This window comes from Callorhinus ursinus, unplaced genomic scaffold (genome assembly GCF_003265705.2).
Source record: "Callorhinus ursinus isolate GAN/ISIS: 27379988/994484 unplaced genomic scaffold, GSC_fseal_2.0 scaffold8, whole genome shotgun sequence".
NCBI lineage: Eukaryota > Metazoa > Chordata > Mammalia > Carnivora > Otariidae > Callorhinus > Callorhinus ursinus.
Genome location: NW_027397070.1, coordinates 11,783,283 through 11,796,298, shown reverse-complemented (window position 1 = coordinate 11,796,298; position 13,016 = coordinate 11,783,283). Strand labels below are relative to the sequence as shown.

Here is a 13,016-nt window from a genome sequence, read left to right as displayed (position 1 = left end):
GGAAAATACTTGTATACTTTTATATTGAAGCAAATGCAGGGGTGCCTGGGTGGCTCAGTCAAGTGTCTACCTGCTGCCTTGGCTCAGGTCGTGATCTCGGGGTCCTGGGATTGAGCCCCATATCAGGTTCCCTGCTCAGCGGGGAGTCTGCTTCTCCCTCTGCCTCTGCCCCTCTCCCTTGTACTTTCTCTCAAATAAGTAAATAAAATCTAAAAGAAAAGAAAAGAAACAAATGCAGATAGACGATTTTGAGGAGAATGCAAATTTAGAATGGGGTTTCAAATAAATGTTGTGCCAATGTGTTCTGGCTGGCCCCTCTCTCGCCTCAGGGATGAACTTGCCTCCCCCCACCTCCGCGGCACCTCAGTGGTACTGCGTGGAGAGGGCAGGTGAGATAATCTCCGTGGGGTGCTGGGAGAGTTGAGGAAACTCACAGACTTGTGATGGGGATGCCCTAAGGTCCATGGCTCCCCCCGACTGGGGCAAGCGGGGCCAGGAATCCCTCTCTCTTTCGTGTCAACTTTTCTCCCGCTGTCATTGGGTCAGCAGCACTCCACTGAAAGTAAAAAAAGGACACTCTCCACTTTCCACCTCACCCATGAGTGTCGTTTTCATACCATCCCTGGATATTAATTTATGCCACATTAAAAGCTTTAGCTACTTTATGTGTTGGAGGAATGGGAGTTTTTAGGTATCCAAAATTCCTGTTACTCAAGACTTACACTTGTGGACCTAGAAATAGATGTGGAAAGGATTGTTCATGTAAACAGGCATAGTCAAGGAGTCATACAGTCACTAACTCTAAGTTTGTCCTGGATCACTTGGAGACAGAACAAAATGGCTAGAGTGAAGTAATTAAAATGAGAATAATTTGAAGGATAACAGATTGTAGGACATACACTTATTTTACCCATGTTTTTCTTTTTTTTTAATTTAAATTCAGTTAATCAACATGTAGTGTATTATTAGTTTCAGAGGTAGAGAGGTCAGTGATTCAACAGTCTTGTATCATACCCAGTGCTCATTACATCACCCGCCCTCCTTAATGCTCATCACCCAGATACCCGATCCCTCCTCCCCGCCCCCGCAACCCTCAGTTTGTTTCCTGTGATTAAGAGTCTCTATGGTTTGTCTCCCTCTCTGATTTCATCTTGTTTTATTTTTCCCTCCCTACCCCTATGATCCTCTGTTTTGTTTCTTAAATTCCAGATATGAGTGAGATCATATGATACTTGTCTTTCTCTGATTGACTTATTTCACTCAGCATAACACCCTCCAGTTCCATCCACGTCATTGCAAATGGCAAGATCTCATTCCTTTTGATGGCTGCATAATATTCCATTGTGTATATATACCACATCTTCTTTATCCATTCATCTGTCGTTGGACATCTGGGCTCTTTCCACAGTTTGGCTATTGTTTACCCATATTTTTCTAAAAACTTCAAGCTTTCTGTCCTCTCCCTCTACTATATAAATGATCACCATTGTGTTATGTGCTTGTCAGAAAAGCTAAAGAACATAGGAACATGTAAAGTAAAAAGTGGCCTCTTTTCCTTCTTCCTGCAGTCTTCCTCTTCTCAGGGTTAGCTGCTGTAACTGTTGTGTGTTTTTTAAAGACATACTATGGGATTACCGGGCTACCAGGTAATTTTCCAGCTTCTAGGAGACTACAAGGGAACATGGTAGACAAGATTGTAGACCTTCTAGATTTTTCTCTTTACAAACATGCATCCATTCAGCAGATAATCGAGCACCTCCTTTGTTCAAGACATTGTTTCAGGCATTGGGGTACCTCCGTGTACAAGCAGGCAGGTATCCTGTTCTACAAGTCTTTTGTCTTTAGTTGTATCTCTTAGACATCATTCTATTTTAGTCTGAAATGGATCCTACTCATTCCTTTCAAAAGCTAGTCCATTGGATGACTGTATCATAATTTGTCTAATCCCCTATATGAACACATTTATACTTGTGGCCTAGGTTTTCACTGTTACAAACGTAAAACCGGGGACATGTTCAGGTTCTTAGTAGCTATTGCAAGCAATCCTGCCTCCTAGGTAGAGGTGGTCTGGTAAGCTGTGACTGTAGGGGGAGTGCCAGCCCCTGGGCCTGGCTTTTTAAGAAGGGCCGCCAGATTTCCTGAATAATAGTGACTTGGGAGGAGCCACAGGGTTGGCTAGAGGCCCAAGTGAAGAGGCAGATCTTTGGAGGATTTTTCAGTGAAATGCCACTGGGAGATGTGACACCTCACCTATGTTCTTACCCAGCCCAGAGCAGCTGCAGAAATCCCTGTGTTCTCTTTGTGCCTGGATTCCTGGTGGGAGCTGCTGAGGGGGCAGGTAATGTGTGCTAGTTGGCACCTAGGAAACTTGAGTCAGTCTTCATGGCAGCCATATCCTGGGTCCTGTAAACAATGCTCGTGGACATTTGCTCCTGCTTGTGGCTTTATTTCCTTAGGGCAAATTCCCACAAGTGAAATTTCTGGTTCTCACATAGATGGCCAAAATCACCCTCTTTTGGAGGTTGTAACAATTTACACCCTCCTTGAGAGGGATTAAAGTCTTCTCCCACCCCCAGCCCCCACCTATGATAACACTGGCTATCAGTGTTTATAGGTTGTATTTCTTTTGTGGAACACTTTTTCATTTCTTTTCTCCCTTTAAAAATATGGTTTATCTTTTTTCTTTTTTTTAAGGATGTAAAGTGGATTTTACTGAAGATTCTGTAGAGAGAAGGATTTATATCACTAGTTTATCTTTTTTTTTTTTAAAGATTTTTTTTATTTATTTGACAGAGAGAGAATGAGAGATAGAGAGCACAAGAGGGAAGAGGGTCAGAGGGAGAAGCAGACTCCGTGCTGAGCAGGGAGCCCGATGCGGGACTCGATCCCGGGACTCCAGGATCATGACCTGAGCCGAAGGCAGTCGCTTAACCAACTGAGCCACCCAGGCGCCTCTAGTTTATCTTTTTTATTGTTGACTTGTAAGAATTCTTTGTGTATTATTAGGCAAATTGGTTCTTTGTCATATATACGGCAAATATTATGAAGGAAAAATTATAATTGGTAACTAAACCAGATTATTTTAATGACTATCCTTCAGTTTCTTTTCCTTTTCTATAACTTTCTCCTGTTTCTTCTGTAGTGTAATCGTGTTTAATGTATTTTTCATTGTATTTGAAATAGAGCATTAGAAGATATTAAGTCATACTTAATATGCCAAGTTTGAAACAATGAAATTCCCTCAAAATTAAAAAATAATCAAGAATCATATATTCTAAAAGAAGCTGGCTTAGTAAATGCCATTTACGTATTGCTACATGACATTTCTTCTTTAGAAGATAAGTAAAAATACAGGCCACCCTTTGTCAGGCTCTGTCTGGAATTAATGTTTTAAATTATATGAAGTCTTTGGGAACACATCCCCTGCATAAAATCCAACAGCCCTGTATCCTAAATCACATTTTATTTCTTTAAAAAAGGAATATCTTATGAATCTGTTAAGCTTCTTTTATTTTTGAATTTTGGGAGAAAGATTTATTTTTCCTTCCTCTGCTTATCCAAAGACTTTGAGATGACTCTGACATGTCTTCAGAATGTGTTGATACTGGTTGAATTTCAGTATTAATAGTCAACTAGCGTAAGGATTTATTTTGGTAGCACATCAGAGACACCGAAAATTCCTAGAACTTCTTAGGGCAATGTCAGATAATCCAGCTTTTATTGTACAAATAATTTATAAAATTATAATGAAATGACATAATAATTCAAGGAGCTGCTCCTAAATCCCTGGCCTGCGTAATATATCCTCCAAATGGGACTGAAGTTCAGCAGTAGGAAGCTCAGCATTCTAGCATAAATGACAGAAAACACCAATTAGCTTTTATGAGCAGATGTGCATTTTTAGCAAATGGTTGGAAACCACCTCCACCTTAAGTTTTGGACAAGCTCTTCCAGGACCTTAAGTTAATTATGTCTGGATTAAATAGCACAGTCCAAAGCCTATTTGATATAATTTCCAGAGTCATAAAGGGGAAGTTATTTTACTTTATCAAATGATTATTTTGTAGAATCCTGTCTTATAGGTGAACTACTAATCAGTTCAAGTATCTTCCTGAGTAGTCAAATCCCCTGCATATGAGTTTTAGACTTTAAAAGTACAGCATCGTAGGGGCACCTGGGTGGCTCAGTCGGTTAAGCGTCTGCCTTTGGCTCAGGTCATGATCTAAGGGTCCTGGTGATGAGGGAGCAGAAGGCAAGCTGAGGACAAAGCAGAAGCTGACACCCCACAACCCTCCCCCTCCATGGGATATTTGTGACATTCCTCAGGCACTCCTGGCTCCCCTAAAGGGAAAACAAGTAGTTAACTTGTAGAGATCACAATCCTGCAAGACCTGAGTCTCCCTCACTTTACATATGTCTTAGTGATTTACAAGGAAGAAGCTTTCTTATAACTCAGTTTCCCGAAGCCCTAACATCACCCTCCCCTCCATAAAATTGAGGGAGGCTGAGGCAGAAGGAAATGCAAATAAAATTGAATTTCTTTTAAACCTATAGCCCATTGATAAGGATGTGTTATAGGAGGAATGTAACATTCCTCCAGGAAGCTCCCAGCTATCTTACTGTTAATGCCTTACTAGAAGGAACCTTTTTTTTTTTTTTGAAGATTTTATTTATTTATTTGACAGAGAGAGACAGGGAGAGAGGGAACACAAACAGGGGGAGTGGGAGATGGAGAAGCAGCCTTCCTGTTAGCAGGGAGCCTGATGTGGGGCTCGATCCCAGGACCCTGGGATCATGACCTGAGCCGAAGGCAGATGCTTATCAACTGAGCCAGCTGGGCACCAGCTTTATTTTTTTAAAAAATATTTATTTTTTTAAAAAATATTTATTTGAGAGAGAGCAAAGCTGGGGGAGTGCAGGAGGGAGAAGCAGGCTCCCCATTGAGCAGGGAGCCCGGTGCGGGACTCAATCCCAGGACTCTGGGATCATGACCTGAGCCGAAGGCAGACGCTTAACGACTGAGCCACTCAGGTGCCCCAGGAAAAACAACCTTAACTGGACAAACAGCAAAGCCTCCGGTATCCTGTGTCTTCTTTAATACATGAAAGTTCTTTCAAAACCTCCCTTTTTCCTTACCTCCCCCAACCCCATAGTATAGAATCAGCCACCCCTCACAACCCTGGGGCAGCAGCTTCTCCTGCCCACGGGTCCCGTCCCCCTGCTTTAATAAACCACCATTTTGCACCAAAGACATCTCAAGAATTCTTTCTTGATCATCGGCTCCAGATTCCACCCCACCGAACCTCACCTATGTTCCAAAACCACATCACTGGGATCAAGCCCCGTGTTGGGCTCCCTGCTCAGCGGGGAGTTGGCTTTGCCCTCTCCCTCTGCCCGTCTCCCCCCTGCTCTCTCCCTCTCTCCCCCTCTCTCTCTCAAACAAATAAATAATATTTTTTTAAAAAAAATAAAGCATCCTAAAACTGTTGATCACCTATCAAAATGATTCACTGAACAGCAAAATTGTAAGGTAAATTATTTTATATTCTATATTTGCTCCATCAGAGGTTATTTTAAAGGCTACAAGAATGCCACAATAGGAATGGCCTGCTATTTATTTGTTTGTTTATTTATTTATTTTTAAATTTCAAGATGCTTTTTACTTTTTTAAATTTTTATTTATTTTTTATTATTAACATATAATGTATTATTTGTTTCAGGGGTGTAGGTCTGTGATTAATCAGCCTTACACAACACATAGCGCTCACCACAACACATACCCTCCCCAATGTCCATCACCCAGTTACCCCATCCCTCCACCCCCCTCCCCTCTAGTAACCCTCAGTTTGTTTCCTATGATTAAGAGTCCCTTATGGTTTGTCTCCCTCTCTGGTTTCGTTTTGTTTCATTTTTTTCCTCTCTTCCTTTATGATCTTCTGCCTTGTTTCTTTTTTTTTCTTAAAGATTTTATTTATTTATTTGCGAGAGTGAGAATAAGAGAGAGAGAGCACATGAGAGGGGGGAGGGTCAGAGGGAGAAGCAGACTCCCTGCCGAGCAGGGAGCCCGATGTGGGACTCCATCCCGGGACTCCAGGATCATGACCTGAGCCGAAGGCAGTCGCTTAACCAACTGAGCCACCCAGGCGCCCTATGATCTTCTGCCTTGTTTCTTAAATTCCACATATCAGTGAGATCATATGATAATTGTGTTTCTCTGATTGACTTATTTCGCTTAGCATAATACCTTCTAGTTCCATCCATATTGTTGCAAATGGCTAGATTTCATTTTTTGATGGGTGAGTAGTTTTCCCAGTAGATCTCCCAGGAAACCACCTAGATCATTGGCATCTGGACTACATGTCAGCCAATAACAGGGTTCCTGATCTACCAGTGCCACCTCATTTGCTCCTTGGCATTTCCCAGAAGTTTCCAGTAGTCAGTCAACTGGTGCCAAACAGTGGGAGTATTACAAACCAGGCCTTGGTGCCTAGCACTTAGTAACCATTCAGTAAGGATTTGTTAAATACACGTCTGGATATAGTGGTTAGATCAACTTTCCTGTAGCTCCTTTATGTTCAATCAAATCACTTGCCATAATTAGCCATATTTTAATCAATTGATAAGGCTTATTTACCTTGGGAAACTGAATAAAAGAAACCTCATTTAAAATGGAGTTGGGAGGCCAGAAGGGGAGCCCTCGGGTCCTACCACTGATAGCAGCCTTTTGTAGACCCATCAGGAAGAGATGTACCTTGTGTTCTCAACAGGAGGAAGCCTACTTTACTACCCTAGCAAGGGAAAGAAAGGTTGTCTCCTTGTCCAGCAATGGCCCCCACAACGCAAGACTGTCACAGCTGGGCCAATGAAAAGCCACTACACTTCCAACTCGAAGTTTACGTTAGTGGACTTTTTGTTTATAACAGCCCTTCCCAACTCCCCCCTTCCCTATATAAAAGAGCATTACTGTCCTTTGTTCTCCGAACTTGCCTGTGGCCTTTGCTATATCTTGCTTGTCCTGAATTGTAATTCCTGTTATTCCCAAATAAACCCATTTTGCTGATAAAATTTGCTTCTAAGGTTGGCAACTTTTACACATAACATTGCTGAAGGAAACTCCAACATTCATTCTACCCCATTTGGAAGCACATCCATTTGCTGAACTCTCTTATTCCACAGAAACCATCCATTTGAATAAATTATGTATGGCGGAAATGTTGATAGTCATTCTATCATAAATAAATGTTTACTTTCTTTGTGCCTTTCTGTATTTTCTATAATAAAAAATGCACAAAGGTTTTACCGGGCATTTACTGTGTTTTGAGACACTGAGCGACATGTTTGGAGGGTTTTCCTTCGTTTATGTACTCAAATTGACTAGCCTTAGTTGGACCCTTTCCTCCCATACCAGCCCACCATACCAGTACTTTCTCTAACCTGGGGACCAGCTCTCACCCCTGCTGTCTCCAGAGCCCATCTGCTTTTCACCTTCTTTTCTTTCTCCTTTACCCACAAATGTTTCCCTCATTGTTCCTGGAGTAGCTCAGCCTGCAGAGGCTCTGCCCGGCCCCTGCAGGAGAGACTTGGGCCAAGAACCCCGAGGTTACTGTGGCTGCTGGTCCTGGAATATCATGAAAACCTAGTGGGCAGGACGGATCCCATGTTTCACTACCATTATGTGTCTTCCTGTCTCTTTGGCTGGGCCATGAACTCCTTAAATGCTGGCTCTGTGTGACCTGCCCTGCCACTCCCGTGGCCCCTGGCAAAGGGAGGTACTCACTACGGTTAGGCTTAATTATTAACATTCTTTCTGAAGGATATGTGGACAGGTTTCTTATTAGACAATAAACTCTGAGGGCAGAGGCTGTGTCATGTTCGTCATTCTGTGACCCCGCACATTGTGGGCATATAGCAGTGGGAGGTGAGTGAATGGGTTGGTAAATGACTGGCTCATTAAAAAATTTTTTTATCTTTTTAAAGCTTTTTATTTATTTATTTGTCAGAGAGAGATGCAGAGAGAAAGGGAACACAAGCAGGGGGAGTGGGAGAGGGAGAAGCAGGCTTCCCACCGAGCAGGGAGGCTCGATCCCGGGACCCTGGGACCATGACCCAAGCCGAAGGCAGACACTTAACGACTGAGCCACCCAGGCACCCCAGGACTGGCTCATTTTAACTGAAGGGATGATTTAAGTGAAAACGTTCGGGAGGTAAAAAACATGGGATAGTTTCTTGAAAACCTGTCATTCTTGGGATGCCTGGGTGGCTCAGTCGGTTAAGCGTCTGCCTTCAGCTCAGGTCATGATCCCAGGGTCCTGGGACTGAGTCCCGCATCGGGGTCCTTGCTCGGCGAGGAGCCTGCTTCTCCCTCTGCTGCTTTTCCTGCTTGTGCTCTCTCTTGCTATGTCAAATAAATAAATAAAATCTTAAAAAAAAAAAACTGTCATTCTTTTCTCATAAATTAAAAAGGATTTTCAGGATGAAAGTTTTCTTGGAAATCAAGTACGTGGTTAGCAAGCAGGAATTGCCAGTGGTAGCTGGTAAGCCAAGTTGGGATGACAGTAGTCGGTTTGTTATCTTGTTAGAGTGAAGTTGTGTGTGGATCTCTAAAATGGCAGATCTGACCAAAGAAGGCAAACCTGAGATACTTGGGAGAATGACTCCATATTACTTAAGGGACAGAAATCAGGGGTGGGGAGAAGAGAGGGGAATTAAAACTGGTACAAGGTTTCTGCCCTGGAGATTGAGATACTTTTTGCCATTAACAGAGATTAAGAAAGTGAGGTAAGAAAGAAGGTGCAGATTAGTTTGGACTTGAATTGGTCTCTGAACTCCAGCGTCTATAATTATTAAATAGGGGTTGTGCTTGCTCTTTCTGAGGAAATGAGATGATGTGAAAGCACTTTGAAATTTGAAAAGGGAAGGACTAGACAATTATGTTAATGATAACCTTTATTATTATTTTAATTATATTTAGATATATTCTGCCAGCAGTTAGAGTAAAGACTTGAAGTGACATTTGGGATCTAAGTGGGATGAGACAACTGGGGAAGCAGGCATCAATGGAGAGAGCTAGAGGGGTCAGCAAGTCTTTAGGGATGGGAGAGAAAACAGGGTTTATCAAAGAGTACTCTGTGAGAACTCCCCCAGAGAAGGTTGGATAAGGCAGGGTGGTAGAAACCAAGACTGTGGAGGAGTTTCTGAAGCTGGAAACGTTCAGCAGTGTCAAATGCTACACAGAGAGAGGCTGAGTAAGAAGAGGAATGATTAATTTGCATTGGATTTGGTAAACTTGAGTAACCCGTCTTAGGGGAGGGCAGGGGGTGGAGGTAGAGCCCAGACTCTATACTTTGGAGGGGTGGGTGAGAATAGGTGTTGACATACTGGAAGAGAGGAAGTGATGGCCCAGGGTATCACCACAACTTAAGAGCAAAGGGAAGATAGCTTGATAGAGTTTTTTATACTATTATTCTGAAAAGGATTTGAGGGGAAAAATAGGGGAAGAATGATTGCCTGAGCATGTAATGGAGGGTGCAGGGAAGATGGGGGTGTGGGGGGAGAGGAGACTCTTGAGGAGCTGTGACAGAGTGACATTCAAAGTCTAAGTGGACAGAGTAGCTTTACAGATTAGGTATGACTCTGTTACACTTGATCTTAGCCAAAAGGCCGAGAAGCGATTGAAGCCAAAAGGAACTCTGACCCAATTCTCACAGCCTCTATTAGGATTATTCCCTCCCCACCAACCGTCTTGCTTCTTTGTTTCTCTCTTGTACTCAGCCAGCAAGACTCCACCTTGGAGCAAGTCTCCTAATTCATCCTCTCCAGTTCTTTATCGGGGTCCTTGTGGATCGCTGGGGAAAATTATACGATTTTTTTTTGCTTGCCAATCCCTAAGAAGCTTTAGAGAGCGTCTCCCACTCCCCTTTTTCTTTTTCAAACCCTCCACCTCAGGATCTTGCTCACTCTCAACAGAGGACCTTACTTTAGAAAAGGCCTTTCTTTTTCTCTAAGAAAACCGAGGCTGCAAAGTAGGGAGTTCCTTAACGTACTCTTTTGTGTTTATGTCCCTCTGACTCTCAGCTTTCCCTCCTTCCCCTCTCAGGAAAAGAGCCATTGGCTCCAGTTTCTTAAAGCTTTAGATCTGATCCCCCAGCTCACCATCTTCACCTGTATCTTTAAGCCCATAAACTTGCTCACACCTCTCCCATCTGAAAATCAAACCAAACAAAAACCCTGGCTACCATCCTATCTTTTTCTCTTCACAGGCAAGCTTCCTGCAAAGATAAATCTGATTAGCTCACTTCTCTTCTGACTTCCCCCGCTCGCTCTCTAATCCGGTTTTTGCCCTTATCGTTCCACAATGAATGAGTCATCAGTTGAGCCCCAAGTGGACAAAACAAATTGGTCCTTCCCTTCCCCCTTTCTCTTGCCCTCCCTGAGCCACTTGATCTCCTGGCTGTCCCTTCTTTTCTTGGCTTCTCCTATAGGTCCCTCCTCTTTGCTACCAAATCTCAACTCCTCTTGAGTGCCATTTATTGGCTCTCTTTGGACTCTCATCCCCTAAAAGCCTGAGTGGCTGGGTTTATTCTGTACTCTGTTCTTCTCATGCTGTGTGCTTTCCCTGGGTGCACTTATCTGCAATCACAGCTGCAATTACTAGGGACTTGTTGAAAACTCACAAGACTCTAGCTCCTGTTTGGGCTTCTCTTCTGAGTTCTAGGGGCATATGCCTAACTGCCCACTGGACACCTCCACTTAAATGTCCCTCAGGTCCCTCAGACTCAGCGTCATCCTAACAGAATTCATGTCTTTTCAGCCAAGCTTCTTCCCCTGGATTCTTTGTGAATACTGTCAGCATCCGGGATCCTAGTCTCTTTTCCCCATTTCTAGTCAGCTGTCAGTAATAGTAAGATGAAGGAATTTTTGTGCCCTAGATTCCCAGGGAAGTTGAGGGATGCAGATTGGCTTGGTAGGGTTGTACTCCCAAAGAGATGCCATGGATTGAGGAGCTACATACCCTGGGGAGAACCATGTGGTAGGAATGGCAATTAGGGAGCTGGCCCAGTGAGGGAAGGGTAGCTATGGATGATGCTTCCAATCCTGGGTGAACTTAATTGAGCATCACTAAATGCTGAGGTATTTGGAGTTCTTGAAGAAAAAGGACCAAAGCTTGCATATACCCAAACAGATCTGAAAAGAAATACTTCAGAGAGGAATGGGGACAGAGAGAAGCCCAGCACAGTAAGATTCGGAAATGGGAAGGCCCAATGTACGTAGATCTCTCAAGGGTAAGGAGACCCGGAGTGAGTATGGGTTACAGTTGCTCCATTTACAGGTTCTGCCTCTGTAATGTCTCCAACCCGATCCTCTTTTTCTTAGTATCTTCTAGGCTTCTGCCCACCCCCAGGTCTTGTTTAATCTTATTAAGCCATTGGCTCTTTTAACTTTTGTATATCCAGGCAAAAATTCCTTTGCTTCTTACACAAGGTCCTTCAGGATATGGTCCCTGTTTACTATCCAGCTCCATCTCCTGCTACTGACTGCAAATTCTTTTTGCCTCAACCACATGAAGGTTCTTCCAGCTCTTTAAAAGCATCACACCTTCCTATAGTGGTTCCATGTGCCTGTGTTTGGGATATCCGTCTCACCCTCTCCTCTCCAAACTCATTCATTCTGCCATTTCTGCTTTTCCTTCAATACTAAGCTCAAGTACCATTTCCCAGAAGCCTTTTACACCCCCAATCTGATTTTCTCTGGGCTTTCATGGCAGCCTACACATAACATAAAAATACCCTTTACTACATCTCACTGTCATCAGTTAACTTGCTTCTCATCCTTAGTAGACTGGGTACTTTATGAAGGCAGATCTCAGTCTAGCCGGCTATCCCCAATATTTAGCTCATAAACAGCAGCTGATACTTCTAAATGAATAAATAAAAAGTTATCAACCATGAAAGTTTTGAAGTGTAAGCTGTAGGATGTTTAAAAGAAACTTTTTAACATTTAAACAGCAGGCCATTTAACTGTCATTTCACACGTTGTTTATCTTGTTCCTGAAGGTGAGTGCAATAGTGCTGGCCCATTTGTCTGTGGGAAGATCTGGACATTTAAAAGTGCTTCTCCAGGAGGTATCATCGGCCTAGAGACGGATCTCAAGCAAGCTGTCATCTACAGAACCCACCAGATCCGCGGCCTTTTCCTGGCCTTCAGCTACAGGGTGCCTATGGCCACTGAAAGAGGTATGCGGATAGACATACTTAAGGTAATCTCTCCTTGTCTTTAGGTTAAGGAGTGCATGGGGGTGGGTATGTCGGTCGATGTGGGTGTGTTCATGTGGGTGTGTGTGTGTGTGCGTGTGTGTGTGTGTGTGCGCGCGCGCGCGCCTGTGGATGGGGCAGGGAGGAAGGAGGCAATGTGTGCATCACTTCTTCAGAGACGACTTCCCTGACCTCCCTGACTAGCTGACGTTCGCCTCGCCACCCTCAGAGCACCTTATTCTCCGTCTCTGCACCGATCACAGCTTGACTTGCATTCGTGTGGTTAGTGCCCGTCTCCCCCGCTAGATCATACACTGCGCTAGGTAAGGAACCTCCTACGTTCCTGTTCACCCCTGCAATCCCCCTGCCCAGCAGGATGCCAGATACTCCACAAATATGTCTTCGACGAGCGTTTCTGGGCCCGACTGCAGGTACCTATCCCCCCGGGACGGCCTCGGCCGGCTCCCGCCCCGCGACCCCACCGGGGATTAAATCCCCGCCCACCAACGGCCTGGCGAGGCGAGGTGGGGCGGGCGAGGCGAGGCGGGGCGGGCAAGGCGCGGCGGGCAGGGCGCGGCGGGGCGCTCTCGCGCGGACGGTTCTCCCGCTCCCGTGGGCGCGGCCCCGAGAGGGGGAAACCGGGGAGCGGGCGGGTGCGACGCGTGGCCGCGGATGGGCCAATGAGCGCCGGCCGGGCGGGGCTCGCAGCCGGCTGCCCGGGAGCGCGCGGGGCTGGGCGTGCCCACGGGTGACGCGCCGGGCTGG

At 44.6% G+C, this 13,016-nt stretch overlaps 1 protein-coding gene across 1 annotated transcript; it reads left to right on the top strand.

Moving 5' to 3' along the window:
- Positions 1-331: 331 nt before the first annotated feature.
- Positions 332-13,003, top strand: LOC112821928 (uncharacterized). Its single transcript, XM_073894905.1, has 5 exons — positions 332-389; positions 7,859-7,918; positions 12,054-12,233; positions 12,456-12,533; positions 12,624-13,003. The coding sequence occupies exons 1-5, from the start codon at positions 332-334 to the stop codon at positions 13,001-13,003; spliced, it is 756 nt and encodes a 251-aa protein (XP_073751006.1).
- The last annotated feature ends 13 nt before the right edge of the window (positions 13,004-13,016 follow it).